We start from the raw sequence: 13,370 nt of genomic DNA on the forward strand, positions 1-13,370 counted from the left end.
TTGACCTCCCAAATGAAGCAAATTCCATTTGGTACGTGTCTTGAGGTGGTGTAACTCGACAACGGGTAGACGTGCATCGTAATTTCTCTGATAGATGACGCTAGGCGTGGAGCGCTCCGCTAGTTGGAAAACTTAAGTTATTTTTCCGATCTGCTCAAGGATTTCTTCAATGGTCCCTCTGAATGCGGAAAGACTTTCGTTTTACGCATGGCCAATAAAGCTAACGCTCGTTACTTAAGCGTCTTCCAGACGGTTTTGATATTTTCTGGTATCTTTGCCGGTAGTATTCGTTGTTAGTACTCTCAGCAGAGATGTGGCCGAATATGATATCTTACTCCCACTTACTACCCTAAAGCTTGAGAGCGGCGGATAAGTTTGTGATTGCAATAAAACTAATTCTCAGGGGTGCACACTGATTGCGTGGTTGATAAGCAGATCGTGCGGCTGCCATTATTTATCTTGTTTGCTGAACTTCGTCATGATACCCCTTGGTGGTTTCCTCGTAAGATTTGAGAAGACAAACCTGTGTAAAATGGTTTGTGACGTTTGTCGTCTTTGCAAACAGGTCGGTTCTGTTCAAGTGAACCTGAACTTGACAATTTAAGCCCAACATAGAGACGAAGAGAAAGAAGGCCGTTTTGATGAAGAGCTCTGATAAAAAGACTCAGTGTATGCTGCACGCTGTCAACCGATGGTCAAGGTAAATTTTTTCACACCTTGAGTGTCATAATTTTGAAGTTAAGTATGCATGATTCGCAAATAAATGCCTAGCGCATATGCGATCCTTATCCCGCAGTTTTCATCGAGCAGCACTGATAGCACATTTTTTTTCATAACGTTATTTAATGCCTCTGGGCATAAGAGGACTTGGGGAAGTAGAAAGTGAAAGAAAAGAGTGGATTGGTATTAAATGAAGAAGAAAAGGTGGGCCGATCTAATGAAGGCGAGTAGGGAGCGGTGATGTGGCCCCCGCATCTAAGCAATGTATGAGGAGGGGTTGTCCGGCTGGAGACCCGCTGCTGCCAGGTGGCGAATTCTGGTTGGCTTCAGCGCCGGGCAAGCCCACAGCAAGTGGTGAATATCAGCCTCACTACCTTGCGATATAAGTTATCACACACTGAGGGATGAGAACACGTGTGCGGCGCCGGAGGTGTTCCTTTCTTGTGAGATGAAGGGTAGCATCATCCATGCTGATGAATTGAGGCACTCATGTGGGTAGGGTCGCCAAGCGGGTTGCAGAATCTGCAGAGCTTTGTGAGTTCAGCAGGTCACGTGCGACCTACTCAATTTGAGCGGCTTGCGGGTTGCGAGCCGCCAGAGGATGTATATTCTCGCAGATTTCCGGGCTGCGGCTGGCGCGTCGGCGTAGACGTGTTGCTTAAATGGCGTCAGTGCTGACGATAATGTGGGCTGTAGGGAGCAAGGTAACTGCGACTACGGAGCGAAGCGCGTCTTGTATAGCAACCAGCTCTGCAAAGAAGGAAGAAGGGGGTTCCGCGAATCGAAACCTGGCCGTCTTGTTAAGTGCAGGCTTGCGAGGACAGTAAACTGCAGTCCTTGTTTCACAGCCCTGGATGCAGGCATCTACATATAAAATAATTGAACCGCGGGGTAGGTAACTATCTTGTTCCGCGATTCGCTCGCAAAGGGACGACGCCGCATAAGATGAGGTTGGTCGACGTAGATCGGTAGTCTTGTTGTGGCTCAGCTGCACAAAGTCCCATGGAGGAAGAACTGACGGTGGCGACGACAGTACGGTATGTGATGGCGCAAAGGTCAGGAGTGCTCGCGGTGAGTGCAAAAGGGTGGCCTTAAGGCTACGAGCATCACGGCGCTGCAGTACAAGCCGGATAATGGTGTTTAGCTGAAATTTTCTTGAAATGCCACCATCGTGTGATGCGTGAAAGGCAAATGATAGTTCTCATAGCCTCTAGATTGACAGCTTCCGGACTATTCCACTGAGGTTTGGTTGAGTGTTGGAACTGTGCACGGTAAATGAGGCGCGGTTACAAAACTTCTTTCACCAAATCTCGTGCGACATGGGAGCGAGCACCGCCGGTTTTTGGAGCAATACGTCTGATTAGGACCAAAGTCTGCAACGCCTGCTTTTTAGCCTGAGAAAGCCAGGCAGAGCCCGTTACGGACTGATGCATCGACAAACTCAGAGTTTTCAATGCCGAAGATTCTTGATGTGGGGTTCCAGATAGTTGGAGACGGATTGGCGTGGCAGCGAGTTTATGGCGTCCCCAGCAGTTAGCCACTGACGTGAACGTAGTTCTGCTCTCGGAGTGCTCTAGGCCGGCAGACATAGCATAATTGGCGGTAATATCTAAGGCTGACTATAAGGCCACCGCTTGAGTTAGCAGGTCATGGAGAGTGCTCCATACCGTGATATCAGGCGTACAAAGAACTTAACGTCAGGGGCATCATGTAATTCTCATGCAAGGAGAATGAAGGCAATATCGAACAGTGCGGGTGACAGTACCGAGTCTTGGAGTACAACGCGAACAGAGAAAAAAGATCCTATGGAGTCACCACTGAGACGAATGGCAAATTGCATACAAGAAGACTGAAATGCAGCATGTCAATTGAATCCAATATGGCAGCATAGCTTATGCTGTCGTAAGTCTATTCGATATTCATGGCGAGAAAGGTACGTACACTGTGCTACAGATTGATGGAAGAACTTGCGACGCCAAGAGAGCCAAACCACCTTCAGTGCTGATGAATAAACGAAAGGCAATTTGGGCGGGGTGCTAGAAACCGTGGTGCTCCAGCCACCATGAAAGACATGTGGCTAACATTTTCTCTGTCAGCTGGCACAGCGTTGATGTTAGGGGAATATGCCGGAAGTTTCCAAGGTCCGTCGGTGCCTTCCCTGCTTTTAGAATTGGGATCACAGTGGCCAATATCCAGGTCTCAGGAACAGAGCCGTTTATTCATACTTTGTTAATGGTGTCGAGAAGTTGAGGGAGGACAGCACGACTCATGTTCTTGTACACGTCATATGGAATGGCATCCACACCGAGCAATGTCTTTCGTTTAGCCGCATTTATTGCTGCAAGCAACTCAGGCATGATAAAAGGAGCGCAATACCCTCCGCGTTACATGCTGATGGCAGTTTATCTACGTGCGCTGGAATTCCTGCCAAGTCAGAAGCAGCAGCTGAGGGTGGAAACGCCTCACATTTTGGAAAAAAAAACTTTCGTGCCGCTTCTCTGGCAAAATCATCCGGAGAAAAGTTACCTGAGAAACATGCGGTGCTAGCTGCGTCGGGGCGACGGTGACCTTGTTTTATTGCACAGAAAGTTTTCCAGAGAGATCGATTCGACAACTTCGCAGAAAACTGCTCGCACCACGCATGGCGTTCGTATCTGCGAACGTTAGCGGTTATATATTTCAGTCTTATACTAGCCTGTGCTGATGTGGGATCACGTGAGGCTGTCAGCTCGGCCTGTCGGCAAGCAGCCCACAAGTTCAGCAGACAGATATTTGGAACCGATCGATCGACGTCTGCCCAGGTGGAGGTGGTAGCCCTGTTTGATCCGCATTGTGTGCGTGAGGTCTATAAGTGAGAGTGACGACTCCACAGGGGGGTCCTGGAGAATAGTGCGGCAATTTGAAGATAAAAGAAAAGGCCTAAAGGCATTGGTAATTTTACCATCCGCAGGTGAGGAAAATGGGGAAAAATGAGGGGGGTATGCTTCATGTCACAACCTTATGTACGATATTAGCGCTTCCTAGGTGTTGTAATAGACGGTAATCTCTAGTATTCACCTGAGATCAAAAACTCTGTGAGAGGATCACTGCAGCATTGCAACTTTTGAAGTTTGTGGAGGAAACACGGTTGGGCAGCAACTGCCGATCATTGGTTCTGCTTAAGAAAGCCTACGTTCGATGAACCTTGCGCTATTGTCTACCGGTGCTTCAAAGGTTATACCCAGCAAGCAATAATATTCCCGAGGCCCCGCGCAAAAGCTGCCTGCGTATTCGCCTTGGCCACCAAAAAGGTAGCGGAAGCTGGCTGTCACCGCGGGCCAAGGAACTATCTTTACCTACTCCAAAGCGTCTCTGCAGATCCTGTCCAAACTGCTGAAAGAAACCAATCATCAACCCCTTTCTCTTGACAACGGGTGACTACACTATTTTTCTATTTCCGTAGGCTGCTGAATAACATTTCAGTGTATATCAGCATATTATGCCATACTTGCCAAATTTGCAATGATAAAGCAGATGAAGTGCCCCTAAAGGCCACCAACATCGGAGATACTTTGGGCTTTCTTCACGAAGTCCAATGTGCCCCAAATGGCTAAAATATTTGCTTGCGAAGAAACGTATATTCTTTGCAGCTTACCGAAATATCACTTGTAATTTATTTCACTATTAACAGGACTCTCACCCAGAATTCCTTCCCATCTGCAAACACTTTATCAACGACTTAGCCTGAACGCTGCATTTACAAACCGTTTTCGATAGCGTTTCCATCAAATCAACAATCGGCTTTGTTAAAACTGCAGCTCGATCGAAACTGGAACAAATCCTGCTTATGTGCCTGCGTATGCTGACGAGCGTGCGTACTGTGCAGATTGCAAAGAGCTCTCCCTAGTTCTTCAAACAATGGGCAGTGTTTCATGTCCCTCAGCCTGCGCTTGGCAACAGAAATATGCTATGAACTTTTTGTTTGCATAATAAGTGATATTCGACATCTAGACAAGCCTTAATCTCACCTTTCATGTCATCTTGATGCATCCTTCATGCAGTTAACTTTTTCAACCCGTTTGTCGGTGTATGCACTTCATCATTTCATATGTTACATCATTAGTCGGCGATTCGCCTTAGTACGCCTTTAATCGCCGCATTTCATGTCCTGCCCTTTTTATTTATTTTATTTACCTTTTCCGCACTGCTCTCCTTTTGTCTTTTTCTTCTTAATTCCTTCTCTCACGCCGGGTAGCATGCCACCGATTTTTAAACATCGGCTGAATTTTCTGGTTATCATTAAAGGGGTTTTCTCTCTCACTACCGCAGAAAACGCAACATTTTGCGTATTTTGTGACCTGAAAGCAATTAAAGTGATCTTTATGACGGTGCTATGCGTAAATAAGGCTTTTTATAAATGGGCAGCACCAAAAACGCCAACTCAACAAGCTTTAAAGTGCGCATTTTCGGCGTTCGGTATTTGGAATTACATTGCGGATTGAGAAAATTTGTAAACTAGGCTCTTCTCACATGTCCACCGCCATCAATCTCGCTATACAATTGTGCACTCTAAGAAATATAAAAGGTGATCAGTTAAAATTTATTTATTAATCTTTTAATAACAAAGCAATCTCAAGTACGTAATGTGCCCCGTGCTGTAGGATCCACGCGCACAAACAGCCCTGTCATAACTTTCATGCCTTTCCAAAGACAAATCAGTATTGAAAAAATGAAAATACCCGGCATATTGCTTGAACCACCATGGGTTGCCGCGCTGTTACAAGACCTTTTGAAGCCGGCGTAAACGACAGGAAACGCAACCAATATGATTTATTCTAATTCGGCTGCGCGCAGAACGAAGCTTCAATGAAGCATGGGAGCTACAGAACTTTTCATTTCACTGATATAGCCTATCCGCGCGGAAACAGTGTTACTCCGTCTTCTTTTTTCTGGACTGGACCATGACGTCACCAAGCGGTGGAAAGGCAAGCAGGCTCCTTCAGTTTCGACACACTATAGCTATGTTGTTGTGGGAATAGTTGAGTTTGAAAGCCAGGTTGAATACATGTAGTGTGGCTGCGTTAACGACGAAAATGCGGTTTTAATGTTCATACGAATATATACTAATTGTAAAGGGTACTGATAGTGTAAGGTGCGAGGCCAAATGGCAAATCATTAGCACAACTCTGAAAAGATGCAATAAAGGTCGCTACGGCGGGCTCGACAACAGGTATTAATATTCATGCGATAATTTACCTCAGCTACTGGTGATGACGGTGAATATTATAAGGCGGTAGATTTCAGTAGCATGGGACCCTCCAAGAGCAGTGTTCAGGCGCGAGCTATGTGCCAGGCCTCAGAGATCTTCCATTCCAGTAGAGTTTCCTACACATCACCGTTGCAGTCTTCCGCTGAAGCATTAACATTAAACACACCAATTCAAAACCTGAGAGCGTCGTTATGCCGAAACCTCTTTCCAGTCAGACCTCAATCGCGATAGTATGCTCTACGCCGTCGGAATGTGCCGTGTTTAGAAACAGACATCGATGAAAACTTCGGCATTTCTTAAAATAACGTTTTTCAGCACACTACAGCGTTTCTTGCTATCCAGCATTTGAAACATATACTCGAGTCCGCAGCGCTACTCGAATAGCTTTCAATATTTTTGACCATGTAATTTTGACCTTGTTACGATTTGCCCTTATTAATTTTAATTGTTTTTACTTTTTGCCTTGTGTTGCGCGTTGTATTTAACACATATTGTTCCTGTCGTACTTAATCCGTTATGTTGCCCCCCTTACGCATTGCCCTTCAGGACCTGCAAGGTATTTTTAATAAATAAAAAAATGTACTATTTGGTTCATTCAGCGAGTCGAAAATATGACATCTGATTCGCCATTCGAAATTCTGACTTCTCGCGCGCCCTTGGAAAGGGCACACCTTAATGCCTTGTCAGCTAATCTGCCCTCGTGAGTTCGTCCGATGAACCGATCGGAAAATTACATGCTGTTTGCCACATGCATGCAACAATAATAATAATATTATTAATAATAATAATAATAATAATAATAATAATAATAATAATAATAATAATAATAATAATAATAATAATAATAATAATAATGTTTTATTTTGTCCAACTGTTTACAAGAATGAAAACAGAAACCAAGAGAGAGGCCGCCTCGGTGGCTCAGTGGTTATGGCGCTGGACTGCTGACCTGAAAGAGGCGTGTTCGATCTCGCCGTGGAGGTCGAATTTCGATGGAGGCAGAATTCTAGACGCCCGTGTACTGTGTGATGTAGCGCACCTTAAAGAACCCCAGTTGGTCGAAATTTCCGGAGCCCTCCACTACGACGTCCCTCATAGCCTGAGTCGCTATATGACGTTAAACCCCCGTAAGAAAAGAAGCAAAGAGACAGAAAATGGGATTCTCTGACCAATGGTAAGCAAGTTGGTATCTGCTGTATCGCTGGGACTTTGCATTCCCCTAGAAAGAAAGCAGGAACAAAGGCAATTAGAATCTAATGTTCTCGGTTACTGTTTTAGCGCAGGTATTTTATGTACTAAAATTCGTACTAATAAGAACAAGAGTTGTTAAAGTGCGCCTAGGTCTTACGTTGTTTGTTGGTCTGAGCCAGTCCTGCATAAATGGCATGCCAGGCCTGGCCGGGACGGGTAAGTTATGGTTCTGCCAGGCTCAGGCCGAGCCCAGGCATACATTGAAAAGACCGGGCTGGGCGCGGTAGCGTAAATTAGAAGCTCTCGTGCCCGGGCCGGATCCGTAACAATAACTGCGGCCTGTGTAGTATTATAACGCGTAGTCGACGTTTAATATTCTGTCAAGCTCCAGCCCTGATATATACCGACAACTTCATATGAACAGTCACCTAAGGCGAATTTCGCTCGCGCCGCCAGTTGTCTCATCGTGACCACTCTTAGTTGAGAAAGTCCTTCCTCTCCGCAATGACAAGCTTCCTATCAGCCCCATGTTTGTAGCACGGCAAAGGATTATTAGCTACTGTTGCAATAGAGTTTAAGGTTGCCATGATGATCGCAAGACCGGGACGAAATCGCATCCTTAGGCGCAGTTGTATTTAGTGTAATTTTAAAGCGGTAACCTCTACATGCGTAAATCAAGCTGAACGGCGGAATTAAAAAATACAGAAAGAATGGTCGCGTTCCTGAATACAGGAGATATAATGGCACGCTTGTTAATGACATAGAGTGTGATGGTAATAAGGACCTTTTAGGGTTCTACATTCTGTGGAAACACATGAAATTTATCCTGTTTATGTTATCAGGAGAGATTATAAAACTATTATGTGCTCATATCATGTAGCTTGTGTTCAGCAGATTCATAATAGTTTTAATTGTCCGCCCTATACTTCTAAGAGGTAAAAAGTAGCTAGCCGGGACTTCATTCTAAGAGAAGGTAAGTGTAGCAGGGGGTGGAAAAAATTTAGGTGGGCGGGTTAGATTTAGAAGTTTCCAGTTACAGTGTGGTCGCAGCTGGCACAGGACCGGGTTATTTGGAGAGCTATGACAGAGACCTTTGTTCTGCAATCGGCGTAGTCAGGCTGATGATGAAGATGAGCCTTAATGCACAAATGTTCTTGTGGTGCAAGAAATTGTTCACGGACAGTGAACATTGTTGCACAGATATTAAAACAGAGTGCATATTATTCGCTGCTAAAGTGCCAGGTTTCCATAGTGATCAAAGAACACGACACAGCCAGGATTTCCTATTTTAGGCTTTAGGAGCGAGAAAAGATGGTGGTATATTATAGCTGTTCTCTTCACTATAATTATAAAAACTGTCCTTGATCCGGTGTCACAAAATTCGGCGCATTTTCGAAAAACGGCGCTGCGCGTAAGCAATCTCGCCCGCGCGCGGTAAAATAAAATTAAAAACAGCGTGAAACGAACCCCGCAGAGCGCGTATATCTTTGCGTGCGCTGCTGCCCTTCCCACTAAGCTCGCCGACGCGATACCAAAGGAAACACGGCCACGCGCGGCGTCGATTTTCCTAGAATGTGTGAGTAGTTTCTACTCATCGTCGATGGACAGGGCATGACCTTGACCGCGCTAAATTGATACCCTCTCCCCTTCGCTCTCGCGCCGGCGTAGTAAGGTGGGGTAAGGTCTTAGTATCGCAAGAAGGACCCTGAAATTTCTCGAAGGTTGTCTCCGCGCTCGACCAATGGGGTCGCGCGCCCGCCGCGAGGAGGAGCTTGTGCAGTTGAAACTCGTGTGTGTGCGCGCCTGCCTTGGCGTGAAGAACAAACAGACGCGGACTGCGCCTATAAATGTGGGGATTCAACCGCTGTCTGTCAGCCCGAGCCGCCGTTCAAGCTTCCGAGAAGCGCGCCCGCTCGACTCCCTGGAGAACACCACTCGCCCAGCCACGGACCAGCGATACAACGTGTGCCAGTCTGCAGGTCGACCCCGTCGCGCTCCTCAGGTCGTCGGACTGTCGCAGTGCCCGGTGAACAAGTTGTGTTTTGTTTCTTTGTCTCTCTCTGTGTTAGTGCACTTTAGGTGCAAACGTTCTGTTAAATTGTAATCTCTCTCGATTGTTACTTTGCTTGAGTTGCATTGTATTTGTAAATCGCTTTGTATGTGCTCGTACGAGTGATTGTGAAATCCTCTGTACGTCTTTACGCTGTATAAACATTGTTTTGTCGTGTGAACCTTTGGCTCCGACCCATTCTCTGGCTTGCAACTGGCGAAAGCTGGGTACCAAACGGCCAACCCCCTTGTCACTTGGTAGCTGGTCTCCGGCTGAACTTGCCACGCTGAGTCGAGGGCATCTCCTTTGTAACCGAGACCGCTACCCCCATACGCTCTAAGGGTGTCTGGGAGTGCACGCAAAAGTGCGCGCAGTGGTAACATCCGGGAACGGCATGTATAGGAGATGTAGCCAATTGAAGACTCTAGGTTGATATCTCGTGATAGCAACACACATTTTGACATTATCAAAGATACTGATGTCCACCCAAAGAGCGCTGTTGTCGTTTTGAAAGAAAGATGAAGCACTTACACTGTCTGAGGCGCTGTTTTGCTTGATGCGTTTTGTTCGCTGCACTCGGTGACCGCAGTCGTCGATGTGCTCTTCGTCAGGAAGAAGTTGAGGCGTAATTTATTGATTAGTTGCTTGGCAAAGCGTTCGCTGTGTTTCCAAATACCAAGGCAACTACAGCGGATTGAGATGCGTGATGTGCGGCGACCGTGGTTTGCACGGATGAAATTTAATCCACGGGATGGTTAGGTACTGAGAAACGGCCGTACATCTAGTTGCCGCTTTGATATTCTATCTACGTTTAGTAAGAAGTTCTGCCCACGAACTGTTTCTTTATAGAGCTGCCTTGATCAGAATGACCTATAACCCTGAAGATCACGTCCTTCTGGAGTGGGCTCTACAGTTACTTTCCTACTACAAAAGACGTACTAGTATTGACGCCTTCAAGACGGCGCGCACTAAAGTGGTGCACGCGTCTGTGCAAACGTTGGACTAATTCACACACATCGCTGATAAAGTGAACATCAAAACCAGACAAATGATCAGCAGGTTTTGCTATGTGCGCTCAAGCTATATGCATGCGCTATCGCTGCTAGAGCTCGACGGAATAAAAGTATTACTGCAAAAGCAGTGCTGCTGAACCCGACGACTCAGTAAATCTGATGTCCGTTTAAGTTAAGCCGGCAGCCCTATGGCAATCCTACGCCGCAGCACCACCCAGCTCCTCACCGCATCCCCTTACCAAAGGTAGTACTACCCGCCCACCGACATCATCGATCCATCTCCCCATGCCACCTCCACCCCAAATTCACCCTCGAGGCCCCCTCCCCCAGAAGTACCAACCCGTGACAATCCCAACTCTACCTTCCTGAAATGCAGTACCACAGACGAACCTTCTTCTATCCTCTACAACTGTGACATTCAAGGACGGACAGGATAAGCCAGCTGCCCACCAGAATTAAGTACCCCCCAAGAGCAACCTCCCCGAGCAGCCCTCTAGCTACGGGACTGCCTACCCACCAAACGGCACTGAGTCATTGAGTTTATATCGCGAATTCAAAATGCAAGGTATTAGACGATATTAGGTAACGTTAGCTCAGGCATAGAGTTCTGCGAACTTACAGAAGCAAAATTCCCGAAGCATAACACGTCCAAATACAGCCGCAAAAGTCCGGCACTTTTGCAGATTTGCAGCGTCCGACGTCTTATCGTTCCTCCAATTTTTCTTCATTTCCTTTGTGCGCTTTCCTTTTCGGTCATAATAATAATAATAATAATAATAATAATAATAATAATAATAATAATAATAATAATAATAATAATAATAATAATAATTTGTTTTTTGGGAAAGGAAGTGGCGCAGTATCTGTCTCATATCGTTGGACACCTGAACCACGCCGTAAGGGAAGGGATAAAGGTGGGAGTTAAAGAAGAAAGGAAGAGAGAGGTGCCGTAGTGGAGGGATCCGGAATAATTTCGACTACCTGAGGATCTTTAACGTGCACTGACATCGCACAGCACACGGGCACCTTTGCGTTTTGCCCCCATAAAAACGCAGCCGCCGCGGTCGGGTTCGAACCCGGCAACTCCGGATCAGTAGCCAAGCGCCCTAACCACTGAGCCATTTACGTGTTGTGCGTGAGCTAAAACAGGTCAACGAGCAACGCTGCCAAGGATACACTTCTGAAGGAAAAGGTATAGGCAGATGTTAGTTACCTAATGGTTATCTGGATAGGTTATATAGGTGATTGCCACACTTTGAATACTTCAATATGTTTTCGCCGCTCATTAATGCGGTATTTGTTAGTATGTTCCAATATATAATTTTTTTACGTCCTGCAGCATGCTTTCACACAAAGCTTGTCAGTGTTATTGCCCCTAACATAAAATATTTCAAACGCATTCCCGTGGACTTCGAATTCCAAGCATATTTCGCCATTGTTAATTACAGACGACGGAAATTATAGAGAAAACAGTTAACTTATAGACGCGGACAGACCAGAACAGCATTTGCTCAGTCCACAAAGCCGTTTAAGACAAGTACGACAAGAAGCTGAAGTTCACTGAGGTTGCTTGAAGCATTAAAACTTGGACCGCATTAAAAGTTGCGGTCCAATTTCTATTCACCGCCAACATTTACCTTTTAATTAAAATGTATAAGGTCTTCTCAACCATACACGTTTTGTTCAGGTTGTTTACATTGATAGATGGGTACAAGAAATAAATGTTCACTTGTGATGTGAAGGGTGTTTAGAATATATGAGATATTATGACACTTTTTGTGCTTATTTCAGATTATTTATTTCGACAAATATGTGCTGGTAATAGTGCGTAAAATATTGGCATAATGTGGTTAGATTAGAATATGTGAGCCCTTTTTTGTAGTCTTTTCCTCATTGACGAATGCAAAAAAAAACAACTAATTGTCAATGTTCATACGTTACACCACATAGAAAGAATCACTGCAGATAGTAACAATGGGAAAAAAAGGGTGCAAAATATTCCCTGCAGGCACAAAAGAGAAGGAATCAACTTCAACTTTCATGAATTTTATAGCTGTCTTTTATTAAGGAAAAATATCAGAGTGCTGAAACAACAGTACATTTCTTGTTGCTGTGCTTTTTATTGGTGTTTTAGAAGGGTACCATTTTTAAAAAATTCTTTATTGAACTTTACTTCGCGAATATATCTGTAGTGATTTCAAATGATAAAGATTGACTTTCATCAGTATAACGTACACTGCAAGTAGAGTTTCTAAACACTTGTTCAGTTATCCCTATACAAGACATTCATAACTCCTGGAAAACAGTTGAGCACACCCTTCTCCACAAATGCGAAACCCAACAGGTCTTCGTTGCTGAGCTCGTTCGCTACATTACCGCTCGGCAGTGTCTTTACTCCAAGAACACAGCGCGCCAGGGGAAGGATATAGGGTGATGCTGCATTAAGGTGCACTTATAAGGCACCATAAAGAACATGAATAAAGATACACTAGATCAAAAGACTGCACCTATAATTCAAGAGATCAAGACAACTCTAGTATATTGCGGAGCAGGCAGACTCAATGTTTCAAGGCTAGAATCTTGAAAAGTAGAAAGCAAATTGTAATAAAACTCCCGAGGAGCGAAAAGGTATAAAAGCATGCTTGTGTAGATACCATATGTAAAACCGACTAAACTGCGTTTTAGTTGGAGATCTTCCTTTTCTCCTCTGGGTTTTTTTACCTTGACGATGATGGAAATGTCTGTCATGCTCGCACTTTCTCAAGCTTCATCCAGACACCATTTGGCACAACAGAAGCAATGAACGTAGAGCCGAGCTTGATAAGCTCCTGTTGTAAAAAGAGAAATATTTTTATCAAACAAAAATCTAGATTCAGCGCCCAATAATAGCAGAAAACAAACGTACATCGCCTCAGACAGCATATACATTTTGATCGCAATCCACATGTCACCGGAGAGCTGACACTCAAAGAGTAAGCGCCGTTCGGATCGTTTAAAGTAGCCACCGTATTGCAAAGCCCAAATATTACAGGTTGTATCAGACAGGAAGGCGAACGAAACGAGACCGTTGTCTGCTAAGGTTAGACGTGAACGTTCTGGTGACTGCCTCTTTCCCCAACCTGCTTATTTCCGTCAGCCTATAATAGGA

The 13,370-nt window shown here is 45.1% G+C and overlaps 1 protein-coding gene across 1 annotated transcript in view; it reads right to left on the bottom strand.

Moving 5' to 3' along the window:
* Positions 1-12,484: 12,484 nt before the first annotated feature.
* Positions 12,485-13,370, bottom strand: part of LOC144102360 (cytochrome P450 3A14-like) — a 40,440-nt gene continuing 39,554 nt past the window's right edge. The window contains exon 14 of the mRNA XM_077635652.1: positions 12,485-13,050. Within this exon, the coding sequence (XP_077491778.1) occupies positions 12,967-13,050 (84 nt within the window). The 3' untranslated portion in view covers positions 12,485-12,966. The remainder of the gene's footprint in view (positions 13,051-13,370) is intronic.

Source organism: Amblyomma americanum, chromosome 8 (genome assembly GCF_052857255.1).
Source record: "Amblyomma americanum isolate KBUSLIRL-KWMA chromosome 8, ASM5285725v1, whole genome shotgun sequence".
Lineage (NCBI taxonomy): Eukaryota > Metazoa > Arthropoda > Arachnida > Ixodida > Ixodidae > Amblyomma > Amblyomma americanum.